Source organism: Mizuhopecten yessoensis, unplaced genomic scaffold (genome assembly GCF_002113885.1).
Source record: "Mizuhopecten yessoensis strain PY_sf001 unplaced genomic scaffold, ASM211388v2 scaffold6863, whole genome shotgun sequence".
In the NCBI taxonomy this organism is placed as follows: domain Eukaryota; kingdom Metazoa; phylum Mollusca; class Bivalvia; order Pectinida; family Pectinidae; genus Mizuhopecten; species Mizuhopecten yessoensis.
Genome location: NW_018406762.1, coordinates 1,038,857 through 1,065,297, shown reverse-complemented (window position 1 = coordinate 1,065,297; position 26,441 = coordinate 1,038,857). Strand labels below are relative to the sequence as shown.

At 36.0% G+C, this 26,441-nt stretch overlaps 1 protein-coding gene across 4 annotated transcripts; it reads right to left on the bottom strand.

Moving 5' to 3' along the window:
• Nucleotides 1–5,596: 5,596 nt before the first annotated feature.
• On the bottom strand, nt 5,597–25,071 carry LOC110452751. Of its 4 annotated transcripts, none has more exons than XM_021501411.1 (15): nt 24,859–25,067; nt 21,129–21,335; nt 19,648–19,742; nt 18,192–18,285; nt 17,322–17,426; nt 15,910–16,098; nt 15,401–15,589; nt 14,861–14,976; nt 14,074–14,212; nt 13,018–13,134; nt 12,377–12,574; nt 11,063–11,173; nt 9,339–9,494; nt 7,741–7,816; nt 5,597–6,892 (listed from the first exon to the last, which is right to left on the bottom strand). In XM_021501411.1, the coding sequence occupies exons 1-15, from the start codon at nt 24,929–24,931 to the stop codon at nt 6,133–6,135; spliced, it is 2,625 nt and encodes an 874-aa protein (XP_021357086.1). In that variant the 5' UTR covers nt 24,932–25,067; the 3' UTR covers nt 5,597–6,132. The 4 variants fall into 4 exon arrangements, with proteins under 4 accessions (XP_021357086.1, XP_021357087.1, XP_021357088.1 ...); XM_021501412.1 differs by having other exon boundaries at nt 21,129–21,302; XM_021501413.1 differs by lacking the exon at nt 15,401–15,589 and having other exon boundaries at nt 24,859–25,066.
• Nucleotides 25,072–26,441: the final 1,370 nt, after the last annotated feature.

The window sequence follows — 26,441 nt, the reverse complement described above, 5'->3', positions numbered from 1 at the left end:
TCGGTTTGACCGTTTACACGAAAACGTTGCCTAAGTAATCACATTAAGAAGTATTAAAGGTGTAAACAAGTCTTCATTTTTGGACTTCCTCTCTGCCCACACTTACTCTCAGGTTCTATTAAAACCTTCTGTTCTTCCTGTAGCTGGAATTCGTTGAATTATCCCGTAGATCTTTTTCTTTTCTCTAAACACTCTTAAACCGCCACCGGTCTACTTTTGGAGGACGTACATGCAAGTCGAATGTTTTGCATTCTAAGCTCGAATATCGGCTTTAATTACCAGTTCCCTTAAACCACGGAATTATGACCTTAACTGAGTAAGTTTTGTTGAAGGTCAAGATAACAATGTTCTATATATGGATACCTGTGAGAACGTTTTTCATTTTTTTTTTCTAAAGTGCCAAGTTTAAACCAACGAAAACGTTGTTTATTGCGGCTGGTTTTAGAAACTGCGACCAGAGGTGATTAAACCATACACCCTCACATGTACAATATGCCGATTTCCTCCTAGCAAATACCGGAGAATGTAAATAAACAATTTGATATTTTGGAAATGGCCGACCACCCGACAATCTGACATCTGTTATTTTGATTATGACGAACCATCATAACACAGTGGCATACTTATCATTAAAAATCTAAGTGGTGCAAGTCCCTGTTTTAATGCCAAACTGTTAATCATTATTTTTTCGTGTAAAATGACGTCTCTCAGACAGTTTTGGGAGACATTACCGTCTTTTTCCGATGGTGCCCCCATCCCATTTCTAAAATCATGGATCCGCCTCTGCCAGACTTAGCTAGGGATTGGTCGGTTAAAATCAATCACAGTATCAGACAGGGTCTATAGGCCGAATTTATCATATCAAACACTTAAATACAGCTGTACACTTTCTATTATCCATCCATGTCCAATGCCCTCTTCGGAATCCGGAAATGTTTCCCGTGTTGACAGTTTTCAGTGTCTCCCAAATTGTAACGTCCTTGTTCGATACATTTCTTCAGTTTTGATTGGTTGGATGTTATGCGCAATGCGACATTTCAATAACAAGATACTATGGGATGCTACTCCAGGTTTGTCGGTGATCGACAAGGAGAATATATTTCAAAGGCGGGACCGTGATGTATGTCAAAGGCATGGTCTGACCAGAAACAAACTAACATTTTGTTGTCAGTAGATACATCATGGCTCGTTTGTACATCTGTCTTTTTAATTACTGTAAAGTGCTTTTATTTCGCGGGGAGGGGGTTATATTTCACTATATTCACGATTTACTTTCAAAGCAAGAATTCAAAACCCCGGAAAAAAATTGATTATAGGTCCACCATTTTAGGTCCACCATTTGTTACTATCAATGTCATGAACGTGTTATACCAAGGCACTCATACTTCCTTCTGTGTGTCTGGTTATATTGGCACTTGATACAAGTACGTTCCGTAAACGAGAAAATACTTTAGCTTTTTTTAACGAGTATTTTATCGTTTACGGAAAGTGCCGACGGTTCCCGATTTGTACGTATAGATCGCAGGACCCGGTGGAACGCGAATTTACTCCATTTTGGAATTGATGTAACGTGAATTTAAGACCCGGCGAATACGTGACAGGTACGAAAACGCGAAAATTTGACACAGTGAAATTAAACCACTTGACAGTGTTGTTCTTCAAATTCTGCTGCCTTGTCAACTTTTCAGAAATATGACTGATTTTCTGAAACCCAATCTGTCTCATGGTTTCTTGCACTGCCCTTCATATATTTTGGTATTGCAGTTTGGAAATATTAAAAGAGGAAAAAAACGCATTTAAAAAACACAGGACGCTGCAGGTATTCTTCTTGAATGGCGATAGGCAGCTGAATGAAGCTGACGACCTCACAAAACCATACATAATCTGACGATATCTATAAAAATAGCTACAATCACTCCTTACAAACAGAAATTACGAGGCTGACGATCTCACAAAACCATACATAATCTGACGATATCTATAGAAATAGCTACAATCACTCCTTACAAACAGAAATTACGAGGCTATAGCCATTGAAGAACTCGCGGAAGAGGCCTTACTCGATCCAGGAGTCCCCCAAAGAACAGTACTAGGATCTTGCTGTTCCCTTGCCACAAAATCAACTGTCCGGCTAGTTGCCGATGATTGCTTACTCTACAGATAGATAAACTCACAGAAGGACTATTTTATTTTGACTATTTCAAAATGACCTAAAACAGCTAGAAATTTGAGCTGCAAACAGGGGAATAACGTTCAATGCAAAAAAAAAAAAAAAAAAAAAAAAAAAAAAAAAAAAAAAAAAAAGAGAAAGCAGATCTTATACTTACTTAACGAGAACATTTTAGAAGAAGTACAAGCAAATCCTAAGCCTACAGCTACCAGGAGATTTGTAATGGAAATAACGCATAACAAACATCCTCAAAAGACAGGATCCATCCTAGTATTCTCGCAACGTAACCTAAAACACTGTCCAAGATAATATAGGAAAACAGCATGCATTCACCCGCCCTGTTGGACCCATTATTGAATATTGATAAAAATAATTTGGGTTCCATTTATTAAAAACAGGCATGGGTCAATTGGTAAGTGTTAAAAGGAGATTCGTCTAAGACGAACCAGAGAAGAAGATTCATGACAAAACTCCCGCTAAACACCTGTAACTATCGCCACTTACGAAATTGCTGAAGTGCTAATTTCGTCAATGGCCAACAAAGGCAAGTGGCATCACGAAAAAAAAAAAGAATATGACAACGGTGATTCTAAGACTGCGAAACATCACGACCTATACCAAATAAAAGCAACAACAGAACAGTCATAATCTACTAACGGATAATGGAACTGTGCGTACAAACAAATAAAACATACAAAGTTGTGATACATTTAAATATGAAACCTTAAACAAATAGCATGTGTTCACTCCTTAGCAACCTTTAAGGAGGAATGCTTTTTGTACACTTGCATTTTTGTTGTTCTTGTGTACGTGCTGAATTTTCCAGTTTTCGCTGCTAGCAAGTAAGTGTGACAATTTTTATTGTTTTTTACTGTTGTATAAATCTTTATATCCATGTTAAACAGGAAAAAAAGTCATGGTGAACGTGTTTGGTAAGCTATGCCTTGAGCGAGTGAATGTCAGCAACCAAGCTGTTGGAATGATTCAGCCTGGTGTTGCCCAAAATGTCGCTGCTAGACACTTTGGTATGCACCGGATCACTATTCGTGTCTTCTGGAGACGTTTCCAACAGTCTTGTAACACCAGGAACCACCCCAGGTCTAGCCCCGTAGTCATGATATAGATCTCATGTTCAAGGATGAAAACTGTGCTCAATCCAACTTCATTGTAACTCGCTTAAATCCTGTAACATGGTCAAAAAGTCAAGTGTAAATATTGAAAAAAGTATTCGCCTTGATGTCTCACAAAAAATCTTCCATATCATTGGACAAAATGTGTTTTCATTATTAATCGAACACAGGAATACGACAGTTGGTTTGAGTACAAAATCGAGCATGATAACCGTTTCATGACGACGGGCCCAGGACGTCAGCATTTGACGTTATTATGCGTAGACAATTACCAGGAATATACACCTGCGGTGAACTGCTTCCAAACTGCAGTTCGTCCATGCCGTCCTCCCCATGCTACGACGGCATCGTGATAAACGTCTTGCTGAAATTGCTACAGGAGACACCGCTGCTTTACTAGACGGGATTGGGTGTGTATCTTGTTCTCAGACGAGTCTCGGTTCCACGTGGACAGTAGGGATAGCCGCTCCAGAGTGTGTACCATCACGTTAGAGGACGTTTTCAGAAAAATAATAGCGCGGAACATCGTTCTGTCGGTAGTGGTAGGGCGGTATTTTGCGGCATAACAGCGAATATCAGAACGCCCCTTGTGGTCATTGATGGAAATTTGACCGGTGCCCGCTACCGCAATGAGATCCTACAAACTCACGTCATCCCGTTCGTGCAACAACATCACGTTACGCTGCAACATGACATCGCTAGATCATCACAAGTTGCACGCGTTGTCTACTGATTTCCTGACTGGGCAGAATGTGGATGTGTTCCAATGATCTACATATCGCCTGACCTTTCGTCCATTGTGAATGTCTTGGACGAGATGAAGGTCGGCTACGTACGTCAACTGCCAAATCAGCCTGTGGCGTTGGCTGAGCTTTCCCATGCATCTGGAACGGCATTCCCAAAGATCGTGTTGGGTCCATGTGGCGTCGGTGCAATGCGTGCATTACTGCTAACGATGGGCATACCCGACATTGAAGTTGTGAACTGGCACAAGATAACTTTGTTTGTTGTACTGTACTCTCGCTATGAAATAGGTGTTACTTGGACATGTTTGAATGGATTGATCTTTGATGCAATGTGTCTTTTACGATTATGTCACGAATGGTTACTTACGTTATGAAGGTATTGTTGAATATATAACATTTACCTATGAACAGTTCATTGAATTTGTGGGATCGGTGAACAAATTTTCCAGTATCGAAACATATTCATAGGTCTCCTGGGATTCATTGTAATCATATTTTCCTTCATACAAATTTTGCTGACAGCGAAATATGTTCAAAGATGTTGTGGGTTTTTCGGTCACCTGAGACAAAGTCTCAAGTGACCTATTCTAATCGCCTTTTGTCCGTCGTCGTCCGTCGTGCGTCGTGCGTCGTCCATCGTGCGTCCGTAAACAATTAACATTTTCAACTTCTTCTCCAAAACCCATTAACCAATTTCAATGAAATTTTGCAGAAACCTTCCAAGGCCAAAGGTCAACCAAAATTGTGAGTTATATGGTCCCCAGCCCCCAGCCGGCGGGGCTAGAATTTCAAAAATCTTCTTTTCAAGACCTAGATATGGTAGAATCAAATACTCTTTATAGATGGAACGGTCTAAAGGTGCCCTACTAAAAGTGTGAATTTCATGACCATGGGATATCACGTTTCCCCCTGGGGAGGGGGTAAACTTTACTATAGTTTATATAGGGAAATCAATTTTGGACCAAAATTTGTTTAATTTCCATTGGAAGTAATTCAATTTGGGTTAGCATTATTAGTATTGGATAGCAGTTTGATGGTATGCACATATTAGCCCTGACTGACCCCCAGGGGCTGATGGGTAGGGCCAAAAAAGGGTCGAATTGACTGAAATTTCCTTTATTATGATTTATAATGGCAAACGATACTTTGGATATTACATGTTGATAACTTGATTGGAATTATAACCCTGAGTTGACAGTTTGATATCTTGAAAATTTTGAGCCAGCCCTACCCCCAAGGGCTGTAGGGCAGGACCCAAAGGAGTCAGTGTGCTTAGATTTCTACATTTTCCTTGTTTAGAATCAGAGGTGCTAGTTTCAAATACTTTTCAGTCTTAATTCTGTATGCTAGATATTGAATAAGGTGGTTTTATTGTGTTTTTTTGTCACGATGAATAATATTTCTGTTCATGTTTTAAAAACAAAAATCAACTCTCTGTATTAATATATCAGAACTCAGGGGACCGTTAAGGCCCATGGGCCTCTTGTGGTAATTCATGAGCGCAATCCACAATACTGGCGTCACTAAATGAATACTCAAAACATTATTGGATCAGTTGGTTTTCATTTATTTTTATTCATATTTCTTCACATTAAAATGTCATTCATTGTAATACAATATCACAGTTCGTAAAGCCGCTGATTCTCAGTACGACGAATTTGCCAGATAAAATTCACTCTTCATAGATCTAGAAGGAAAGAATTTTGTTGAGTGATGTATAATGTAAATAACGTCAATGTACCCAAATCGATACCAATTTCCAACGTTTATCTTAATATCGTATTAACCACTTGATGGTTTTCATAACTTTGTTCTATATTGACAAAGAGTGAATATGAACCCTCCTTCCCCGCGTTGGTTTGGTTATAACAACGCGTGTGTTAACAGGAGACACACGAGTGCCCCGTTACTAAGTCATCATACTCCTTCGTCAGCTCCTGTTAAGATATGTGTACAACTTCCGGTTTAATATTTTTCTCCAGAGGATTCTGAAACCCCTATAAGACAATTACGGTAACGAGTTTTTCTGATTAACGGATTCCGAGATAAAGAATATCGACGGTGTCAGCATTTCCAGTCATCGATATTAGGATGGAAGACTAAAGTTAAGATCAACTTCCTCGTAATGAATTTTTCCTTTGGCAGCTACTCCGGTTTTAATTTCGTCGTAGCTGTCACTGGTCACTCGGTCGTAAAAACAATCTGTATTAGACCTGGGCCGCTTACGAGATTTATTTTCAAACTCATCGTATGTGTCCATATCTATCTCCGTACTACAATGCCTTACACAGGAATCCGCGTCATCATAATCATCGTCATTAAACGTTTCTTTATCAGTACTTTCATTTTTGTCTTTATCAACACTTTCGTTACATTTCTCGGTTACTTTCAATAATGGCGTTCTTTCTTCATTTTTGCTAATTTTTAAATTTTTAACTTCTCCCGACGATGATGAACTTCTAAGACTTCCACTTTTGCGATTCGAAACAAAGGTTGGATTTCCGGTTTCTGCACACAGTTCAACTTCAGTGTATGCGTCGTCATCCGGTTCCGGGAAAGTTTTCCCTCTTGCGTTTAAAATTCCATTTTCACTTTTTATTGAATTTTTATTATCAACGTTGTCCGAGATGTCATAGAGGTGTTCCGATTTCTCATCGGGAGACTGTTCGTCCTTCCGCATAAATTGAGCGTCCATTTGCTCCGTAATGTTGTCTAGGTTTCCAATATCCTCTCCCGAATCCTCGTTGCTAGGCACCCCATAACTGACAACAATGCTATGTTCAAGGTTTGAGTAGCTAATCGTAGGCCCTTTAAGCATGTTCAACTGCCTTTTCTGTTCTTTGAACCTATTTAAGAAATAAATAATCAAATTAATTCAGATGATTAAAAATGTGGTGGTTTACAATAATAAGATTGACATTTTATCATAAATCAAACGAAACAAATTATCATGAAAATGAACTTTACCGAATTGTTTGCAGATTTTGACACATTTTTTGTGTGTGTGATACTTTTCTTGATATATTTCTTCCTGAAATTAGTTTTATAACGCAGGTATATTTGTTTCTCTATAATCAAAACATGTGACGTCTCTCCAGTGATTTTCTTAAGTGTGTATTGCAATCCTTTCCCAAACTTAATCTACGCTCTAACGGAATGTTAAAATATTGGCTTTTTGGGCAAAGTTTTCCCAGCTGCTGACAATAAGCTTGCGTTAAAACTATCGATCTATGACGGACGATTTTTAAAACTGAAATATCTTCCAAGCATTATATACCATTTCTTGATAATTTATTGTGACGTCATCCCGTGACGTTTTAAATGACGCCAAATTGAAGATTTACGCAATTCTGATGTTATTTAGCTAATTTGCTCATTGATATTTCTTTTGAAAAGACAAACTGTATTCTACAACCAGTATGATATGGGTCTCAATTTTATTTTACTTTAGGCTCCATTGTAGTCATGCATTTTGGAGAGCATTTATCATGACGGATTGGTATTTTCGGAATGCACATTCTACCAGCGATTACCTGTTCCAGGATATCTAATTCAACTACTTTATAAAGCAAATATTATTAAATGTTCACTTAAGGATTGGAATCATCATGAAAAATCCAATCGGAACACAAACGTCAAAGATTAATGTGATTTGCAGTAATTATGTTTATTAAATAAAAGAAAGTCAGTTTACCTGTACAGGAGAACCGTAAGCACGCCCAGGATAACAGCGAGGACAAGACCAACCAACACCACGGTACAGATCAGACCTTAACACACAGAAATTCAACGTTACCATAGGACAAGACCAACCAACACCACGGTAACGATCAGACCTTAACAAACAGATATACAACGTAAAAAACGAGGGTCACAAACACCACGGTAACGATCAGACCTTAACAAACAGAAATACAACGTTACCATAGGACGAGGGTCACAAACACCACGGTATAAATCAGACCTTAACAAACAGAAATACAAGGTTACCATAGGACGAGGGCCACAAACACCACGGTACAGATCAGATCTTTACACACAGAAATACAACGTTACCATAGGACGAGGGTCACAAACACCACGAAACAGATCAGAACTTAACACACAGAAATACAACTTTACCATAGGACGAGGGCCGCAAACACCACGGTACAGATCAGACCTTAACACCCAGATATACAACGTTACCATAGGCCGAGGGCCACAAACACCACGGCACAGATCAGACCTTAACACCCAGATATACAACGTTACCATAGGCCGAGGGCCACAAACACCACGAAACAGATCAGCCCTTAACACACAGAAATACAACGTTACCATAGGACGAGGGCCACAAACACCACGGTACAGATCAGACCTTAACACAAAGAAATACAACGTTACCATAGGACGAGGGTCACAAACACCACGAAACAGATCAGACCTTAACACACAGATATACAACGTTACCATAGGACGAGGGCCACAAACACCACGAAACAGATCAGACCTTAACACACAGATATACAACTTACCATAGGACGAGGGCCACAAACACCACAATACAACCATAGGACGAGGGCCACAAACACCACGGTTCAGAACAGACGTTAACACACAGATATACAGCTTTTATTTTCACAGAGCTGAATAGTTAAAGTAAAATGATAAGACAGACATGTAAATAATGATTAAGGGACCAATTACACGGGACCTTTTGTAGAATCAGCCGCTGTATTATTTTATTTATATATTGAGAGTATATGGAAGGGTTGGATATTGACCAGCCACCTCGATGCTACAGTTTAAAGAAATTTAGCTTCCATTCCCCCAAAACGGGACTTTGAGATCATAAAGGTTGTAACATATTAACAAATATTCTAAAAAGGGTGTAGGTAAATACAGTTGAAGGGAATATGGTGGATTGTCACCCATGAATCGAATGGCCTGTCACTGTACCACTACATGATCGTACGTGGCTTGATATACTCATTAGTGTTAAACTCAAGAAAGAAAAATATTGTGTTAGGGCCATGGTAGGTATTCCTTTACAGCAACATTTTCGAGATAGGTTAACTCAAAAGAAAAAATATTAATGACACATAAAATCAATTTTGTGTTTGTGCATTAAAACAGGTTGAGAACACTTGGTAAGGTTCCACATACGTTTGCAATATAATATAGTATAATATAATATAATTATCTGCGTCCGTTTTGCAGTTTTTGTTTTTGATTATTTTCACAAAATTGCTCTATCATGGACAAATGTGTCCTGAATAACGAGGGTTCATTATCTGTCTCATAACTAACCTATTATCATAGGTGACATGCCGGTGTAGGGAGAGGAGGTGATTGTTGCTATGATGGAGACTGTTGTCATGCGTCCAGTAGTGACATCCGGGCTAGTGCTGTCCGACATCATGTCATCATATGGTAAAGTTGTGATGTTACGAAGAACTCCTTCATCTGCAAGGCGGTAAACCATAATTATATTGTAATTATTTTATGAGTATAAGTTGTGTTGCAGTCACTTATTTCATATTTAAAACGCATGTTTAATGGTATAAAATCTGTGTTAAACTGGAATGGCAGGCTAATTGATTGATAATGATAGTATGCGATATCAATATATGAATTAGTTGATATCATTCTACTTTACATAATTAGGTAGTGTCGAACAAACACCGTATGTGTAGGCATCGGGCAGTAAAAGGCTCTCCAGCGAAGTTTGAGGCAAACATAATTAAGTGGCAAACCAATTGTGTTAAGAGATGATATTCACAGATTTAAACAAGAGACAGGAGAACAAGGCAGGGATATAAAGTATAAATATAGATTTGAAAAAGACAAAATAATGTCAAGGCATGTAAAAGATAAACAGTGATTTAAACAAAAGACAGAATATCAAGATGGGGATATAAAAAACGAATAAAGATTAAACAAGAGAAAGAATAGCAACCCAGGGATAAAAAGGATAAATTTAAAACTTAAGCATAAGAAAGAATAGCAAGGCAGGATTACAAAGGAGAATTACAGATTTAAACAAGAGAAAGAAGAACAAGGCAGGGTTATAAACGATTAATACAAATTAAAACAAGAGAGGGAACAACAAGGCAGGGATATAAACGATTAATACAAACTAAAGCAAGAGAGGGAACAACAAGGCAGGGATACAATACCATTTTAACAAGAGAAGGGAAACAATTACAGGGGAAAAAGAGAAATAAAGCTTTAACAAGAAAAAGCAAAAAGGCAGGGATAAAAAGAGAAATACAACTTTAACAAGAAAAAGAAAAAAGGCAGGGATAAAAAGAGAAATACAGCTTTAACAAGAGAAAAAGTACAAGGACGAACACTAGACAAACACAGGTGGCTGTAGCTATATCTAAAATATATTAAGACACAAAAAGGCTAGGATGAAAAGATAAAAACGGATTTAAATAAGAGAAATGACAGCAAGCAGCATGCAGATTTAAAGAAGAAGCAGGAACTTTTTAAATATAAACTGTATCAAATATTCTTTATTTTCGCCAATTTTTATTTTCCATAGATATGTTAAAGGACGTTTATTTGTGAGTACAGTGGATCTTGAACAAGTTCTCATTTCGAAAGAACTTCAATGATTTTCATCAGAAATCAGAGAGAATTCGGAAGAGTTTTACTTTTTATCACTTATACAAGGAAAATAAGAATTCAAAAATGGAGAGTAAATCACTGTTGTTTCTCGTACTTGTAAAATGAAATCACATTATAACCTGAGGTTCAGCATAACTGTTATAGCACTTATCGAATACCTTTAAAGTGGAAATTCTTGCCTGTGGAATTGTTCGCGTTGGGGCTTTTTTAAACTGATCAAGGTATGGCAAGGTTTATGTTGGCAAAAGTTTGTGAAGTCTATTTATTATATATATTTATAATCTGTAGAATTTATCAATAGATATTTTGGCGGGTACTTTCCAAGCAACAGAAATTTCCACTTTCTGCAGTATGTGTACAGATCTTTTCTTGGATAAAAGTTCATTTGTGTGTCTCACCATTGTGGCAGATCACTCCTTGGAGCTGGTTACAATCCTTCTCCTCTGTATTGTACTCAGACTTCTTAAAATTAGTGACCGACAAACATTTATCATCATCCTGGATTTCAGCTGTTGGAAAAATATCAGAGAAAGACATTAAGCACGTTAGCATTAAATACATCTCTCAAAATATTTCCTTGTTGAAATACAGACACTTATGGAATACATTGCTGTTTGAATGAAATACCTGTTGTATACCGGGAAACTTTCCCCAAGTTTGTCCTTCACCACTTAAATATCTGTTCGCTCCACAATATTTATTATGTTATGTACGAAAATAAGCTGTCATGATATGTTTACCGCCATTTAGGAGAACGAAATGGCTGATTATATACCGTATGGATTTTCGTGGTCTTGTTTACTTTTTAATTCCATATTGTTTGCTTCTAATTTATGTAACATTTAAGGATCCTTCAAAACGAAAAACCGAAGTTGAAAGTTTTAAAAAGAAATCAACAAGAATGTTCATATCTTTCCTTATTTATATCTAAGTTAAGATTTCGATACTGTTCGCACTCTGAAACATTGCACTATTATTTTGATCATGTATATATGAAGGTGTTTCTTAACTCCCGTAACATTCCACAACGGGGCGTTAAGTGTTGTTATGTTAAATGTTGGTAATGTCCCCTATTCATATCTTAGTTAGGACTTCGATTTTGTTCGCCCTCGTAAACATTGCACTATTTGATAATTTGAATACATTAGGTATTTATTAGGTTGTTTCTAAACCCTAGCAACATTTGAGAACGTGGTGTGAAGTGTTTGCCTCTTCTGTCGGTATGAAAATCGGTGGATTTTTTGGTTAGACTTCGCGTTCAGTTCCATATCCAAACTTTGAACATACATTAACATGGATATACACAGCACAAATATATATATATATATATATATATAATAAAAAGAGATTAAATGTCCATGTGAAGGAAGTAAATATAGAAAAAATCAGATTAACGCCCGACTAAAAAACTAGCTGCTTTCACCCTTCACAGGGCTCTTCAGGTTTATTCAAAAGCAAATTAACGTAAAGAAAATACCTATTTTTCATTTGCAAGGCCTTTAGCTTCACATTTCTATTGATGCTAGAGTTATAGGACAAATGATTTTCAAATTTGCTTTACATTTGGTTTAGTTTTGCAAAATTTCAAAATGATTAAAGATTAAAACTGATGTATAATGGTATTAATTGATGGGGCTGGGATCTTAGTTTCGACTAGCGTCCTGGCCAGCATGCATGTATGTTAGTATTATTAAATTATATAGCAAACTTACAACTATTAAATTCCAACACGGTTGGACTGTACACGCCTGTCCAAAGTGTTGCACCTTCTTGAAGATCGCTCAATTGGTCTTTTGCAATGGGGCTTGTCTCGAATGTAGCCAACATCATATTGTGGTATTCGCACTCCACTTGAGCCTCTGCCCACGTTATGTTTCCCCGATTTATTACATAACTGGTATCAATTGTTCCTGTGTTTTTAATAGAAATAATTAATTGTACGCTAATATTACTTTGTAATGCCATCATATGGCTTTAACAATTGAAAAAGGACATTTTCTGTGAAAAGTATAGTAAGGTAAATAGTAACCCGATTGACTTCCATCGAGCCGAACAGGAAGTAAAATATAGGAACAAAATATTTTTCGTTCTTCGCCAGGTCTTAGTCAATCACATTCTTTCAACTGATCCATACATTAAAATACGCTCTTTTTCATACTACACATTCACGGACCGAAATGTCATTTTCCCCTAATGTTGCTACTTTCCCCGTAGTTGGGAAGGTAGGTATGATTCGCATTATTTTGCAGGTCATGTAAAAATAAGAAGGAAAACTACCGTATCTTGTATACCACTGCCAAAAGGAATGCTTATTTTGTTTCTTATGAATAAATAACCCAACCGTAAAACTTACCGTTTCTACAAATACACCCATCTAGCCGCTGTCGGCAGGTCTGCCAGTTTGTGGTAATATTATTATCGCTATTCTTTGTAATAGCTGAACAGTCGTCCGACTGCTGCGTTTCTTCCCCTAAAAGCGTAAATATTTAGGTATAGTAAATATTAGGAAGTTTTATATAATGTATATTTCATATACGACAGACTTAATATATATATATATATATATACTTCGGTGAAATGGTTGAAATCCGATCAGCTGTTCAGGTGTAGTAGACTTTCACGTATTTTTAACTATACATATTCGTGTATTTCTTATTTTTTGTTCTGATATGGTCAATCAATTTCAATGGAGTTTTGAATACATGGTTTTAATCTTTCCGCTTACACTACTGTGTACAGCATTGCCGAGGAGGCTATATTCACATTACAATTAATGAAAAAATACAATGCTGTTAAATACATATAGTGTTTGTTACTACATCTTAGCCATTTTCTCTAATTGTGACTATAATGTGCTCTATGTTTATGTGTAGGTATAGGTGTGTTTTGCTGGATGGTCCTGCTATGCTTGTAAATCTCGGGCATGATCTGTATATTTTAGGATTTACACTGTTTCTGCTGTACACTGTATCTTATACTGCGAATCATCAATGCTTGTACGATAAACAATCAATAAGTATATCGTAAATCAGCATTTATTATTTTAGTATTATACATAAACTTTTGATTACAACAATTATGAAGTTTTTACATCTTATATTAATCACTATTTTTGGCCCGTATGCAAGCGCGCAGGGGGTCTCAAAGTTGGAGGAAACCGGAATACCCGGAAAAGACACACGTGGTCTGGCAGGTGACCCCATACCTTTTCACCTCCGATCGGGGAATCGAACCTTGACCGCCTTGGTGAAAGGAAAATACGCTATCCACTGCGCCACCCGACCACCCAAAATGTTTATATTAATTCTATGTTTATTTATACTATCAACAGTTGCCATGGTTGAAACATTCTGATGTATGTATTCATATTGGTGATGCATTCAAGGATTACAAATATAGAGCTACTAACGTAGGATTTGGCGGTAGATGGAGTAGCTGTTGTTCCCGCCACATCGGTCACGTGTGTTACCAACACAAGGGGTTGTACATCCTGATGTTCTCGAATCTGTCACGTTCTCGTCTGCCATAAGACATCGACATTGCTCGCCCTTCAATCAAAAATACGCATACTAATTCATTTTAGTATCTTATTACCTTAGTCAGACATATTGTATGTCATAAAAGCAAATCTACGGAATCCCAACGGTGCAAAAATATAGACATATCTTGGCTAGAGGCTCAATTTATAACTACAGATCAGTGTGTCTTTTAACTAGATAACGACTCTTTTATATTATAATTTATCACTTTAAAAAGTCAGTAATTTGTACTAACATATTATTTGTAACCAGTTTCCAAGAAGATTTCAATTTGCCATAAATCAATAGTCGTAAAACGTTAAAGAATTCATGTGGATGTGGATGGATCAAGTCTAAAAGTGTTCGAGATTTCGAGAAAGGTTTCATCAATCTCATATGAAATAAAAGACAATTCAAAATTTCTTTAAATCATAAAACGTGCAATACTTTCTAACAATTTCCAAGTGATTTTTAAAGGTCTAATCTACAAGTTATTGTAGATATTTTCTGAAATAATTAAATCCTTTTCAAATAAAACATTTTATTTTACACTATATAATTGAACCGAAAAAATATATAGTGATCAGAACATGACAGAAGAGTGGCAGTGCTTGGTGAGAAAACAACGTTCCAGATTGTTCCTGTTTGTATACGACCGTACCATAGCTAGATACCTACCATTAAGGCTATCCTTCCGCTGCCTTTACACATCTGATGACAACTGTAGACAGAATTCCAGTGATGTTGGGCAAATTTCGGGTCAGTGCCCAACATTCCTGAAGACTCGATGCAATCTGAATGACAAAGTTATCAAAACGGAATTTGAAGTTTTATGGATATGCATCTTTTTCTATAGTCTTGTTCATGGTCTTGACATGTCATAGCAAAAGCACATATTTTGGTTAATTATAATTAGCGTAACTGCCTAATTACAATTCAAGTTTGATTAAACATCTAAACATAATTCATTGAATTATTTATAAGTGTTATCTTATTAATCATCTATGTAAAAAATGAAATTGAAAACAAGTTGTAAGATATTTTGTCACTATAGTATGTATCTCTAGTATAACACAACGGAAACGTTATTTCATAACTTTAAACATTCTGTAAAATAATGAATATGTATTCTTAATTTATTCGTTTACATTTCCGCATATATTTATAAATATTCTGAACCATGTAACAGTACAGCATTTGGAAGAAAATATCTCTCACCTTCGATCTGAAATTGCCCGGCTTGGCCGTGCTTGACCACTCCATTTGCCCAGTAGTGACGGCTGTCGACCACATCGATGCTCCTATTCCTTTCAAGATCACTGACCATGTTGAGATTGACTAGTTTGCTGCTAGCGTTAAGACAGAGGGCCTGTGCCTCTGGCCAAGTAAACTTGGTTCCATTCATTGCTTTAACAATGTATTAAAGAAACATTTAGTAAGTACCAAACATGTTGTACGTCATTCAGGAAGTTTTGTAAATTCTTTTATCAGGCGAATTCTAATTAAAATCAGACCTCTTAAGACCGCTTCGTTACCTTAGATTAGAGGTCTGATTTTAGTTAGATTGTTTCAGGCAAGTCTTGAACAACGTTTCCACAATTTTGATGAGCCCCATTACTAACAGTTCATTGGAGAAAGCAAAAGTTCAGAACTCAAATATTTCCCAGAAATCACTGTCTTATGTTTTACCAAGTTTACTTGATGACATTTGAAAACATATCTCTCACCTACGATCTGAAATTGCCCGGCTTTGCCGTGCTTGACCACTCCATTTGCCCAGTAGTGACGGCTGTCGACCTCATCGATGCTCCTATTCCTTTCAAGATCACTGACCATGTTGAGATTGACGAGTTTGCTGCTAGCGTTAAGACAGAGGGCCTGTGCCTCTGGCCAAGTAAACTTGGTTCCATTCATTGCTTTAACAATGTATTAAAGAAACATTTAGTAAGTACCAAACATGTTGTATGTTATTCAGGAAGTTTTGTAAATTCTTTTATCAGGCGAATTCTAATTAAAATCAGACCTCTTAAGACCGCTTCGTTACCTTAGATTAGAGGTCTGATTTTAGTTAGATTGTTTCAGGCAAGTCTTGAACAACGTTTCCACAATTTTGATGAGCCCCATTACTAACAGTTCATTGGAGAAAGCAAAAGTTCAGAACTCAAATATTTCCCAGAAATCACTGTCTTATGTTTTACCAAGTTTACTTGATGACATTTGAAGACTTATATGAAAGGGCTTTCTTACTTAAAAGGTATGAGCCTATTGCGCAGGGTACGAGTTCTATCTGACAGAGGATACCTGTCTTTATCTTACACACATTATCAGATAAAGCGGTATCTAACGCCACCAGTATGACTTCTGTCTTTTATAGAATAGCTCTATCTAGATCACAGTGTCATGAAGCAGTGTAGAGTCAACGCAGAATGTTGTAAACTCATTCATTGTTATGCTAAAATATCACTGTAAAAGTATATATTGCCATGAAGCGTGTTACAATCCATAGAAATCCATAGAAATACCAAAACATGAAGCGTCTAAAGTTCTCCGAAACCTATGAGGATATAATGAACAGAGGGAGTGCCTATGAAACCTTTCATACCGTTACAAATTCACAGCTTTTGCTACAACAAATTATATACCTGAACTGATATTTTTTGTAAACCCTGCCAAAATACATTCCATGTAAAAATCTATGACCAACTTCGGTGACTGGTATTCCATAATCAGAGTCAATTACAGTAATACCTCGATATAATGCCCCTCGTTTCATTTGCCACTTCGTTTACCGCCAACATTTTTTAAGAATTTCTTCATACATTTCCCTCAGTTAATCGCCAAACCCCCTTAAAATGCCCTAATGTTTCTGGACAACGAGGTTTTACTGTACCTTGTCACGTCAAATATTCCCTAGAAGTACTCAGACACTAACATTGGGCAGAATTATCAAAGTAGATATATATAGATAACATGTTAACATTAACTCTTTCACACCAGAAAGTTCATAATGATCTATTCCAACCTTTGAATTGGAAGAGTTTAAATGTGTCTTTAGGGGTGAATGAGTTAATGCAGTCTAACCTCCCGTTATATCAGTTATATATGAGACGGAGTATATCTGTAGTAGGTTAATACCAACCTGTTCTGCACATAATCCCAGCCTTCATAGTACAGTTGACAAATTTAGCGTTGAAGACAAATGTTTGTAAAGCTCCATACATCAGCAGACACTGTTCTTTGGGTTCTGTTACAAACAGGAAGCATATTGATAAACAGAGTAAACCTAAACGTCGAATTCGTTATCATCACTTGTTCGAGATATAAGTTGAGAATGCATTGTAATGCTTTGAAACGAAGCAATTCGTTCAGAATTCGTTATAAGGAAGGTTAATTGTTTTAATGTTTGAAATAAAAATAATAATAACAAACAAAAATTAAATTAAATAAAAATAAAAAACGAAGATCGATAAGAAATGTGATTTACAATAACTAAAAACGATATGGTTCTTTACTTTTCTTAAAATGAGATTTTTTTGAGAGTTATCGCCCGCCCCGAGTGGTATGTATATACTCGCTTACACATACTACTTGTGATTTGTGTTAGAGTAATGTCTTACACATTTTATGCCTCTTATTAATGTAAAGATTTATCTCCCTTTTATGATAAAATTTATATTACGCTCTACGCATTATACATTCGTGCTAAATGTTGACCTTTGAATCTGGCAGATTTAATTCAAACTTACCTCAGCGTATTAGATCCACATTATCTTGTGAAACTCAAATATTTTAACAATTAATGAACAAAATGACATTCCCATCAACCAAAATAATTTTGTAGGACGTATTTCATAACTCTTCAGAAGGTATATGCATGTAGATAGGATATATCCTTAATGTGTTCTTTAGCATCATGGTGATTAAAACAGAAGAGTTAAATATCATGTGTTATCAATTATAATGACACTCCATGTTGAAAACCAATGGGAAACATTATTGAAAGACTTACCTATGTGTTTATATAGATGATATTTGTCGGGATCGGCACATGTCGTACAATTAAGAGGGCCAGTGATATTAACCTTACACAAACACTGGAAATCCTGTAAAACGAAGAGATAATACCCTGTCATCATATAAACAGTACTTTCTTTTTTTTGTTTTTAACATATGTTACAATACAAAATCCTTTATAAAGGGCTATCTTCGGGAGAGGATAATTGAGAGAATTATACATGAGAGCATTCTCACTTAAATAATGGAAATAAATGTATGACCTTTGGTATATCAAATTTATAACTTACGAAAACGAGAAAAGTTACATCGAGCCTGCACTATATGTAAACGGGGGCGCTATATTGAGGCTAAAATGTAAGCAAACTAGGGTGTTATACAGTGGCTATTATGGATGTAAAACGGGCGTTATATCGAGGTATTAATGTATGCAAATGGGGTGTTTGTCGAGATAATAATATATGCTAACTGGATAATGTATGTAAACGAGGTGTTTAGCGAGGTTAAACTGTATGCAAACTTTGCGTTATACAGAAGCTATAATGTGTGTGAACGAGGCATTATCGTGAGTTAATAATGTATGTAAATTATGTCGTTATATCGTCATTATTATGTAATTAAACGAGGTGTTTAGCGTGGTTATATTGTATGTAAATCGTGTCGTTATTTCGTCATTATAATGTATGTAATGTAATCGGGGCGTTATCTTCAGTTTGTATTGCATGTGAACGGCGGCGTAATATCGAGGTAAAAATGTATGTAAGGAGGGCGTAATATCCAAGTAATAATGTATGTAAGGAGGGCGTTATAACGAGGTGATAATGTATGTAAGGAGGGCGTAATATCGAAGTGATAATGTATTAAAGGAGGGCGTTATATCGAGGTAATAATGTATGTAAGAAGGGCGTTATATCGTGGTGATAATGTATGTAAGGAGGGCGTAATATCGAGGTAATAATGTATGTAAGGAGGGCGTTATATCGAGGTGATAATGTATGTAAGAAGGGCGTTATACCGAGGTAATAATGTATGAAAGGAGGGCGTTATAACGAAGTGATAATGTATGTAAGGAGGGCGTTAAATCGAGATAATAATGTATGTAAGGATGGCGTTATATCGACATGATAATGTATGTAAGGAGGGCGTTATATCGAGGTAATAATGTATGTAAGGAGGGCGTTATATCGAGCTTTTTAACAGTAGTATGGTGCAGTGTAATTCCTTTTCTGCATACTATATCTTATAGTTACTTATGTAGGTGTATTCTCAAAAGTTATGAATGATAAATCAATTAAATTAATTTCAAGAATTTCTGATTTTTTTTAAATATTTATGTAGACCCAGAACTGATATCAATATCATTTTTATTTTATTAAATTTGTTTAGATTAAAAAATAAATGATAAATATTGGGCTTTTAATACTTGTTCTAGTCAATAGAAAAAAATATACCTTTAAAGCAAACAGTGGAACATCTTTGCAGCACATAGCGCATTCATCAGATTCAAACACGGCATTACCGTCTACTTCACTTGTCTCCAAACAACCTATGTTTTATAAAAGATATAAAACAATGGTAAAAGATGACGAAGGAAACATTTCGACAAAGACATTTTGTTCATATCCTTCATCACCTGTATCTTTTGAAAACTTGTATCATAAGTTTGTCCGTCAGCAGTCGACATCTATCAAGGAATCATGATAAATTGGAGCAAGTTGTTCAATACCGAATCAACTGTGACATGTAAACAGAATAGGTTGGTGAATAAGGGATGCTATTATCAGGAAAGGGGAAGTTCACGTGTACTCTCGACATACGCTTTCCTGTGCATTTAAGTTACACGAAAGCTACCAACATTTCAGCGAGTACTGAACCCTTTAACCTTTTCGTATAGATGGACGAAAATGCCATATTGTTCCGTAATGCTTCAGTAGAATGGTTTTCCGCGTCAACTATCTACATTTATACATAAGTGATTCCTTACTTCTCCATATTTCTAGTGATTGTATTTTTACAGGGTAGCAATTTCTGTTGGTACTCTAGGTTGGCCGTAATGTCATAACTGTGATTTATTCAGGCGCGGTTTAATTGAAACACTATTGTAGAAATACCCGACTGATTAACAGAAACCTGCATACAGGTTAAAACAATCTTTCATGCTAAGAGGTGTGGGATAGGGAAATTCCACCCGAGAGGTTATCAAATTAGGTAAAACTCGAGACTTGCTGAAGATATTGCCCTAGTCTAGTTTGAAAATCCCGAGGGTGACATTTCCCTATCCTAAACCTCTGGGCATGAAAGTATTTTTCTCTCATTTCATTCCCCAGAATTGGTTTAGAAACCACAAAAAAAACCACGCAACTTTCTGCATTTCGGAAACGGAATGTTCCCGATATCTTGGCGTCATGTCATTGTTGTCTCAATGAGACTTCACACTCTGGAATTGGGGTATCACATAGGAATTTTTTAACCCCTTTTTACCCTGAATAGCTCTGTCATATACGCAGAGGAATGGGAGAAATAGATACAGTTTAAAATTTTACAAAACAAGTCGTTAAAAGCACATTGATCCCCTGAAGACTGAGGAGAAGAATTGAACTACACCCTTTTTGTAGAATAAATGTTTCATTCACACTAAAAGCAATCATCGGCTGCATCAACCGAACTGCTATACGTGAGAGGTTTAGGTTGTCCCTTTTCATCCTCTTCTTACATCCTGATTACTTGCGTGACTCTCTTAGTTTACTCTCTCTACACGCCTACTGTTTACCCATCTATAACCACGTGGCTCTACGACCCTGAAGTATTAGAGTGCCGTGAAGACGTGATCAAATCAAACTAAGAAAAAAAAAAACACGTAAAAATAATCATTTGCAATAATGAATTGGTTTGGAGATTGAAACTTTTTAAATAGCAAAAAGTTGGACCTTACCACAAGGATATTGGGGCTCCGATGGCCACATGTTGTCATTAATCCAAAAGAGTACGTCATCCTCCATGATTTCCGTCTCTGACATGTTGACTTGGGCAGTGATTTCATCCTTATACGCTAGTCGTAAATTTCTCCCTCTGCAGTGGTAGTAAGCTTCACTCCACGTCCAGTTTCCTTGGATCGGTTTAACGATTTGTGCGTAAGTGCCTACATAAGATGACTCAACCTTATAAAGCTACTGTAATATTTTATTATATATATATAGACACAGCATATCATACTAAGTGTGAACAATCTCCTGATTGGAACTCAATAGCGATTAAATTAATAGAAATATGAATAGAGGGAAACACGGATGTCAAAATACAAGTAGAAGACGACCCAGTCTTTTGGAAGAGTAAGCAACACCTGGTTCATGGGCATCAACTGCATTGTACCTCTAGGTCAAATCAAATGTCAAGGTTAATAATAAAGGGTTTTGCAAAGTAATTTAGACAATTTTGATTTCATTTCAAGAGTTTTGCCCCTATCATCACCGATGAGTCCTATACGAACAAAACAGCTGTATGATGTAGCGTAATTCAGTTTTTGGTGTACTGTATCTAGTACCGCTTTTAAGATTCAGTCACCTATGTGTGTGTTTTACGTTAAATATTTCTTTCTATGATATTGTAACATACTTGCTTTACATAAAGCTGTCAAAAAAAACCCCGCAAATATCTTTTCAGACTCACCCAAACATGTTAACACACAATAATGTTCATTGTATTTGAGGAGCACGCAGAGGCCTTTTATAGGATGCCCGAGAAAATCTTAAATTAAGAATGAAGGAAATCCGTAGATTTATTTCGAGATATTGACTATTAAAGAAAATGTGCGAAATTCAATATACACTGCAATATTAAAGCGCTACAATTATACATACTGTTAAGATACTGGTATATAATATAATACTGATATATATTTTATTGTTAATTGTGTAATGTTAATCGCCTGCTAATCTTAGTGTTATAGGTGTTTGTTTGCCCCAGTTCTTATCAGTATTGAAAAGGAACGTAACACACATAAAAGTGAGTGAACCTTTACTATGAGGTAATAGACACAGCATGCTGAAGATGAACTACACTTTATTATACAGCTGTTTCGTCCTTCTAGGACTCCCCGGTGATGGTAGGAGCCAAAAGGTTGAAAACCTAAATAGTCTTAATTACGGTCTGTTGAAACACAGGGGCAAGGGTGAGAAACTCCTGAATTAAAATTCGCTTTGCCATTTTATATATTCACTATTTGTGTCAAAAGTGAAAATGAATCAAAAAGAAAAACTCTCCGTTTACTTTTATGATCAGTATTGTCTCTTTCCCCGAGAGGCATTCTTAAGTTCTTAGATACAACAAAACAAAACAACAACAACAAAAACAGCAATGACCATACAGTAAAACTGACAGGAATAATCACAGTGTCTCTGTGTCAGATGCATAAAACACTACAATGTGTGCACATAGTTCTTTATTTACCGTTGAACACTATAACAACAATCTTAATCATTCATGAAATAGTTCTAGTACTTCATTGCAACTAGTGCAGCTTGAAACACCACTGTTATATTAGCTATGTTTATAGAATACATATACAGTGTATCCACACTACAATTTCCTGGTTTATATTTCCTGTTGGACTTCAGACTTTCACTAGGATATCTCTGTATGTTATCTAGCCGTACGTGGATCATAAACATCCTGAATTTCTAATTTTGAGTGGTATTTCCAAGTAATTGTAAGTGGAGAACACAATGTAGCGTTAAAGTTTCAGAAATGGTTTAGATAACATGCCCAGTGATGTAGACTAGGGAAATTCCACACAAGGGATTTTCTATGTGGGTGTAAAATCTGAACATTTTGCACCAATTTTTGTTTGCTTTGGCATTTTTAACATTCTCATAATTAAAGACGCATTGAATAATATTACATTGAAGTAAATAAATAAAAATAGAAAATAAAACCTCCAAAGAGAGATAGTTTATGACTTTGTTATATGCTGAAACAAGAATATCAAGTGTTATATAACAGTGTACTGTTTTAGAAGAAGAAAGGGAAGGAAAGAGTAATAAAAAGAGAGGGACTTTACCATTACTGATTAGTACTATACGGACGAAATGGTCATGTTGTGTAATAAAAACTATTTACTTTGTTAAGTTTTCCGCGTCGACTTTTTTAAACATGTGCTTACTTACACCATGCTTTTAGTAATTAATCTTAGAATATAATACATTATTCATATTAAACAGGAGTGTGACTGAGAATAGTTTAGATTTAATTTCCTTAATTTGCTTAATTAATTTTAGCGTCTGTTTATGCATTTCCCCCTATTTAATTCCTTTGATACAAAGCATAATGTAATTAACATCATCATCTACATTGGTAACACCGTTCAAAACACTGTTTTTAATGCGGAAGTGTACACTCCGTTTGTACGGCGCAAGTTTAAACAGATGCATTGTCAGTGATAAACAATTTTGCTCACATATGCAAATTTATATCTGCTATAACTTCTTATGTGTAGAACAAAAGAACGGCCATTTTGTTTCTCGACTTTTACCTATATAGGCTGAAACCTTTCTCCTACAGAAGAACATTCATATGTTTTTGAACATCGGGCTTACTGTTAGATGTTTCAATGTAAACAAAGGTAAATATTTTCCTCTCACATTTGTCACTTTTGTGGTTTTTGAGGGGTCTGAAGTCCTGTACACTGACTTATACACCTCCGGGCAAAGCTTTACTAATGGCGACTAGTGGTGATGTCTTAAAATAGCAATGATTCAATCTTTAGCTTGGAATTATTATTGAAAGGAAAATTTGCATCAAACATTTGCGTTATGTTGGCTTACATTTATAAATTTAAGTAATTTTAGATTTATATATCTCGTCGTATAAAAGGATTTCAAGACATACACCAGTTTTTTACGTAATAAAAAAAAATAAAAAATCATGGCACAGTTTGAGAAGAATGAATGTTTTTTCCTTAAAACCATTATTGTATTACTATATAGATCTTGTAAAGAAACTTCACAATTTAAACAATGCTTTGAACATATAACAAAAAATAAAAATGACAACAGTATTTTGAGATAATTGGAAGGGTACCACCGGGAATCGAACCCTAGACACGGTTGCACTAAGCAGCTGACCTACTTGACCAGCGGTAGATCCATAGCCTAGTCTTACTACAGTTTTAGCTAAAACGATATTTAACAGTTAACTCTAGGTATACAAAAAGCTACATCAGGACTCATATTCATGAAACCGTTCTCATGCTCAAGCATGGATTCTGTGTTTTTAAATCGCTTAGATCACGTGAAAAGTCAAAAAGTCAAATGTAAACATTGAAAATAGTATTTAGCTTTAAGTTTCTGCAAAACGTTTCCAAATCATTGATAAAATAGATTTGTTTATCAAGTTATAACCAGAACAAGAAGTTAGGCTTCAGCACAAAAACAATTTTTGAGCATGAGACAAGTTTCATGAAAACAGACCCGGAACTCTCTAGTGACCCCTTTGCAGAGGGCCAGGGATCTGCAGCCCAAACCTCCAAAGGATCATTAGGAAGCGTTATACTCCTTTCCCATTTTCATAATTGTTTTTCGACGTATGTGTAGTTATTGATACATACTTGACTTACCAAACTGTAATTAACAAAGTAATTAGAATGGTAAGTGACATCTCATACTTACCACAACAGCAGTGAAAGTAGTAAATATAGTACGCAGTCAACACAACTATTTTGCCTGCCTCGAGCCTCGCCATATTGCCAATGACAGTGGTACGTTGTCACAACCCTATCGCGTCAGTAACACTAAAGCAGTTTTGTTTTCATTAGTCCATCCCTGTTTATACAAACAAACATGTACAATACACATGTACAATTTCCAATGAAGTATGTGCAGAAATACTGGAGAGGCAAGGCCGGGCGGAGACGTCCACTTGGACGAAACGGAAGGAAATATGACTACATGCTAACAGTAAATCTGATTTAGCCATGTTAACTTCATGTCGAGTAACGTAGTCATATAACACTATTGTGTAAGGAGCAGATGTGTCCACTACACTAATAGAGACTTTTGTAATTTGCCTTTTAGATTTTGTTGAGTTAACAAGATCTCTCCATTTGTAAAAATGATTTTTCTATTAAGTGTTGTCTTAACTTTTGATTTGGTGCCTCCTAACTTCCTGGTACATGTATTGTCTTTCGTTTGTAGATTTAATGGCTCCTCTCCCTCTGCATATGTTGTATGGGTACAATAATCAATTAACAAATACAGACGTCGGTAATGTTCTTATCAGAAAAACAGAAAGCAGTAGCTTTTAAAGTATACAAAACTCATGTTCGTTTGGTTTAGAGTTGTCTCCACAGTAAATGGCGTTGTCATTCCTTTTGTTTTTTCCTGGTTTAAAATTTTCGAATCAACTTTAAGTTTCGATTTTGTTTTTGTGTGTCACCACTGTTGTATACATAGTTTTCAATTCCTATTCCATTGCATTAAACCATTATTATGCAGGAAATGCGATTTGCAATCAATAAAAAATACACATGTGTACACATTTTTGTGTATATTTCAAAGATGCTTAAAATTGTGATTTTATGACGTAACGGTAGGTTATGGATGCTTCCGCATAATGTCGTATTTCTGATACTTTAGCTTTTTGGTTGACAGGGTAGTGTGTAGCACATATTGTGGCTCATTCCCCCCCCCCCCCCCCCATCATATCATGCATTATCCTGACTATCATGACTGTTATGTTGTATATGGTTTAACCTATATATACACACGGTGGTTACAGAAATGAACCGGGAAATTACGTTTAAATAACATATTTTAGACGATCGTGTTTTTTTTGTGTTTGGTGAACTGTCTTCTTTAGTCAGACTGAGATGATATCTAAAACGCTAACTGTAGTCTGAAACGTCACCTGATAGAATGGAATTTAATTTCACTTTTACGACACCGAGATGAACACCATACCGCCTACTTCCTGGTACACATTTGTCATGTGATATATTTAATTTCTGTTTGTGTTTAAGGATGCGCGGGTCTAACGTTGGAATGCATTTATTCTCTGGGTTAGATCCACACTAAGAAACACGTAAAACATTTCAGTGATAATAATGATTAAATGAAATATGGATTTATCACAATCAGGTAATAATATGACGTTATAATTGAACATTCTAAACGAAAACAAAATTAACATTATGGTGAATATTGTTTTAAAGAGGTTTGAGACTTGATTATTTGTGAGTTGAATTAAGATATAA

Excerpts from the sequence above, each read along its gene's own strand:
- LOC110452751 (XM_021501411.1), bottom strand. The coding sequence starts at position 24,931 with ATGGCGAGGCTCGAGGCAGGCAAAATAGTTGTGTTGACTGCGTACTAT. Across the intron at positions 17,427-18,191 it reads TCATCTATATAAACACATAG|AACCCAAAGAACAGTGTCTG; the intron begins GTAAGTCTTTCA and ends TGTTTGTAACAG. Across the intron at positions 16,099-17,321 it reads TGGGATTATGTGCAGAACAG|CAATGAATGGAACCAAGTTT; the intron begins GTTGGTATTAAC and ends ACATTGTTAAAG.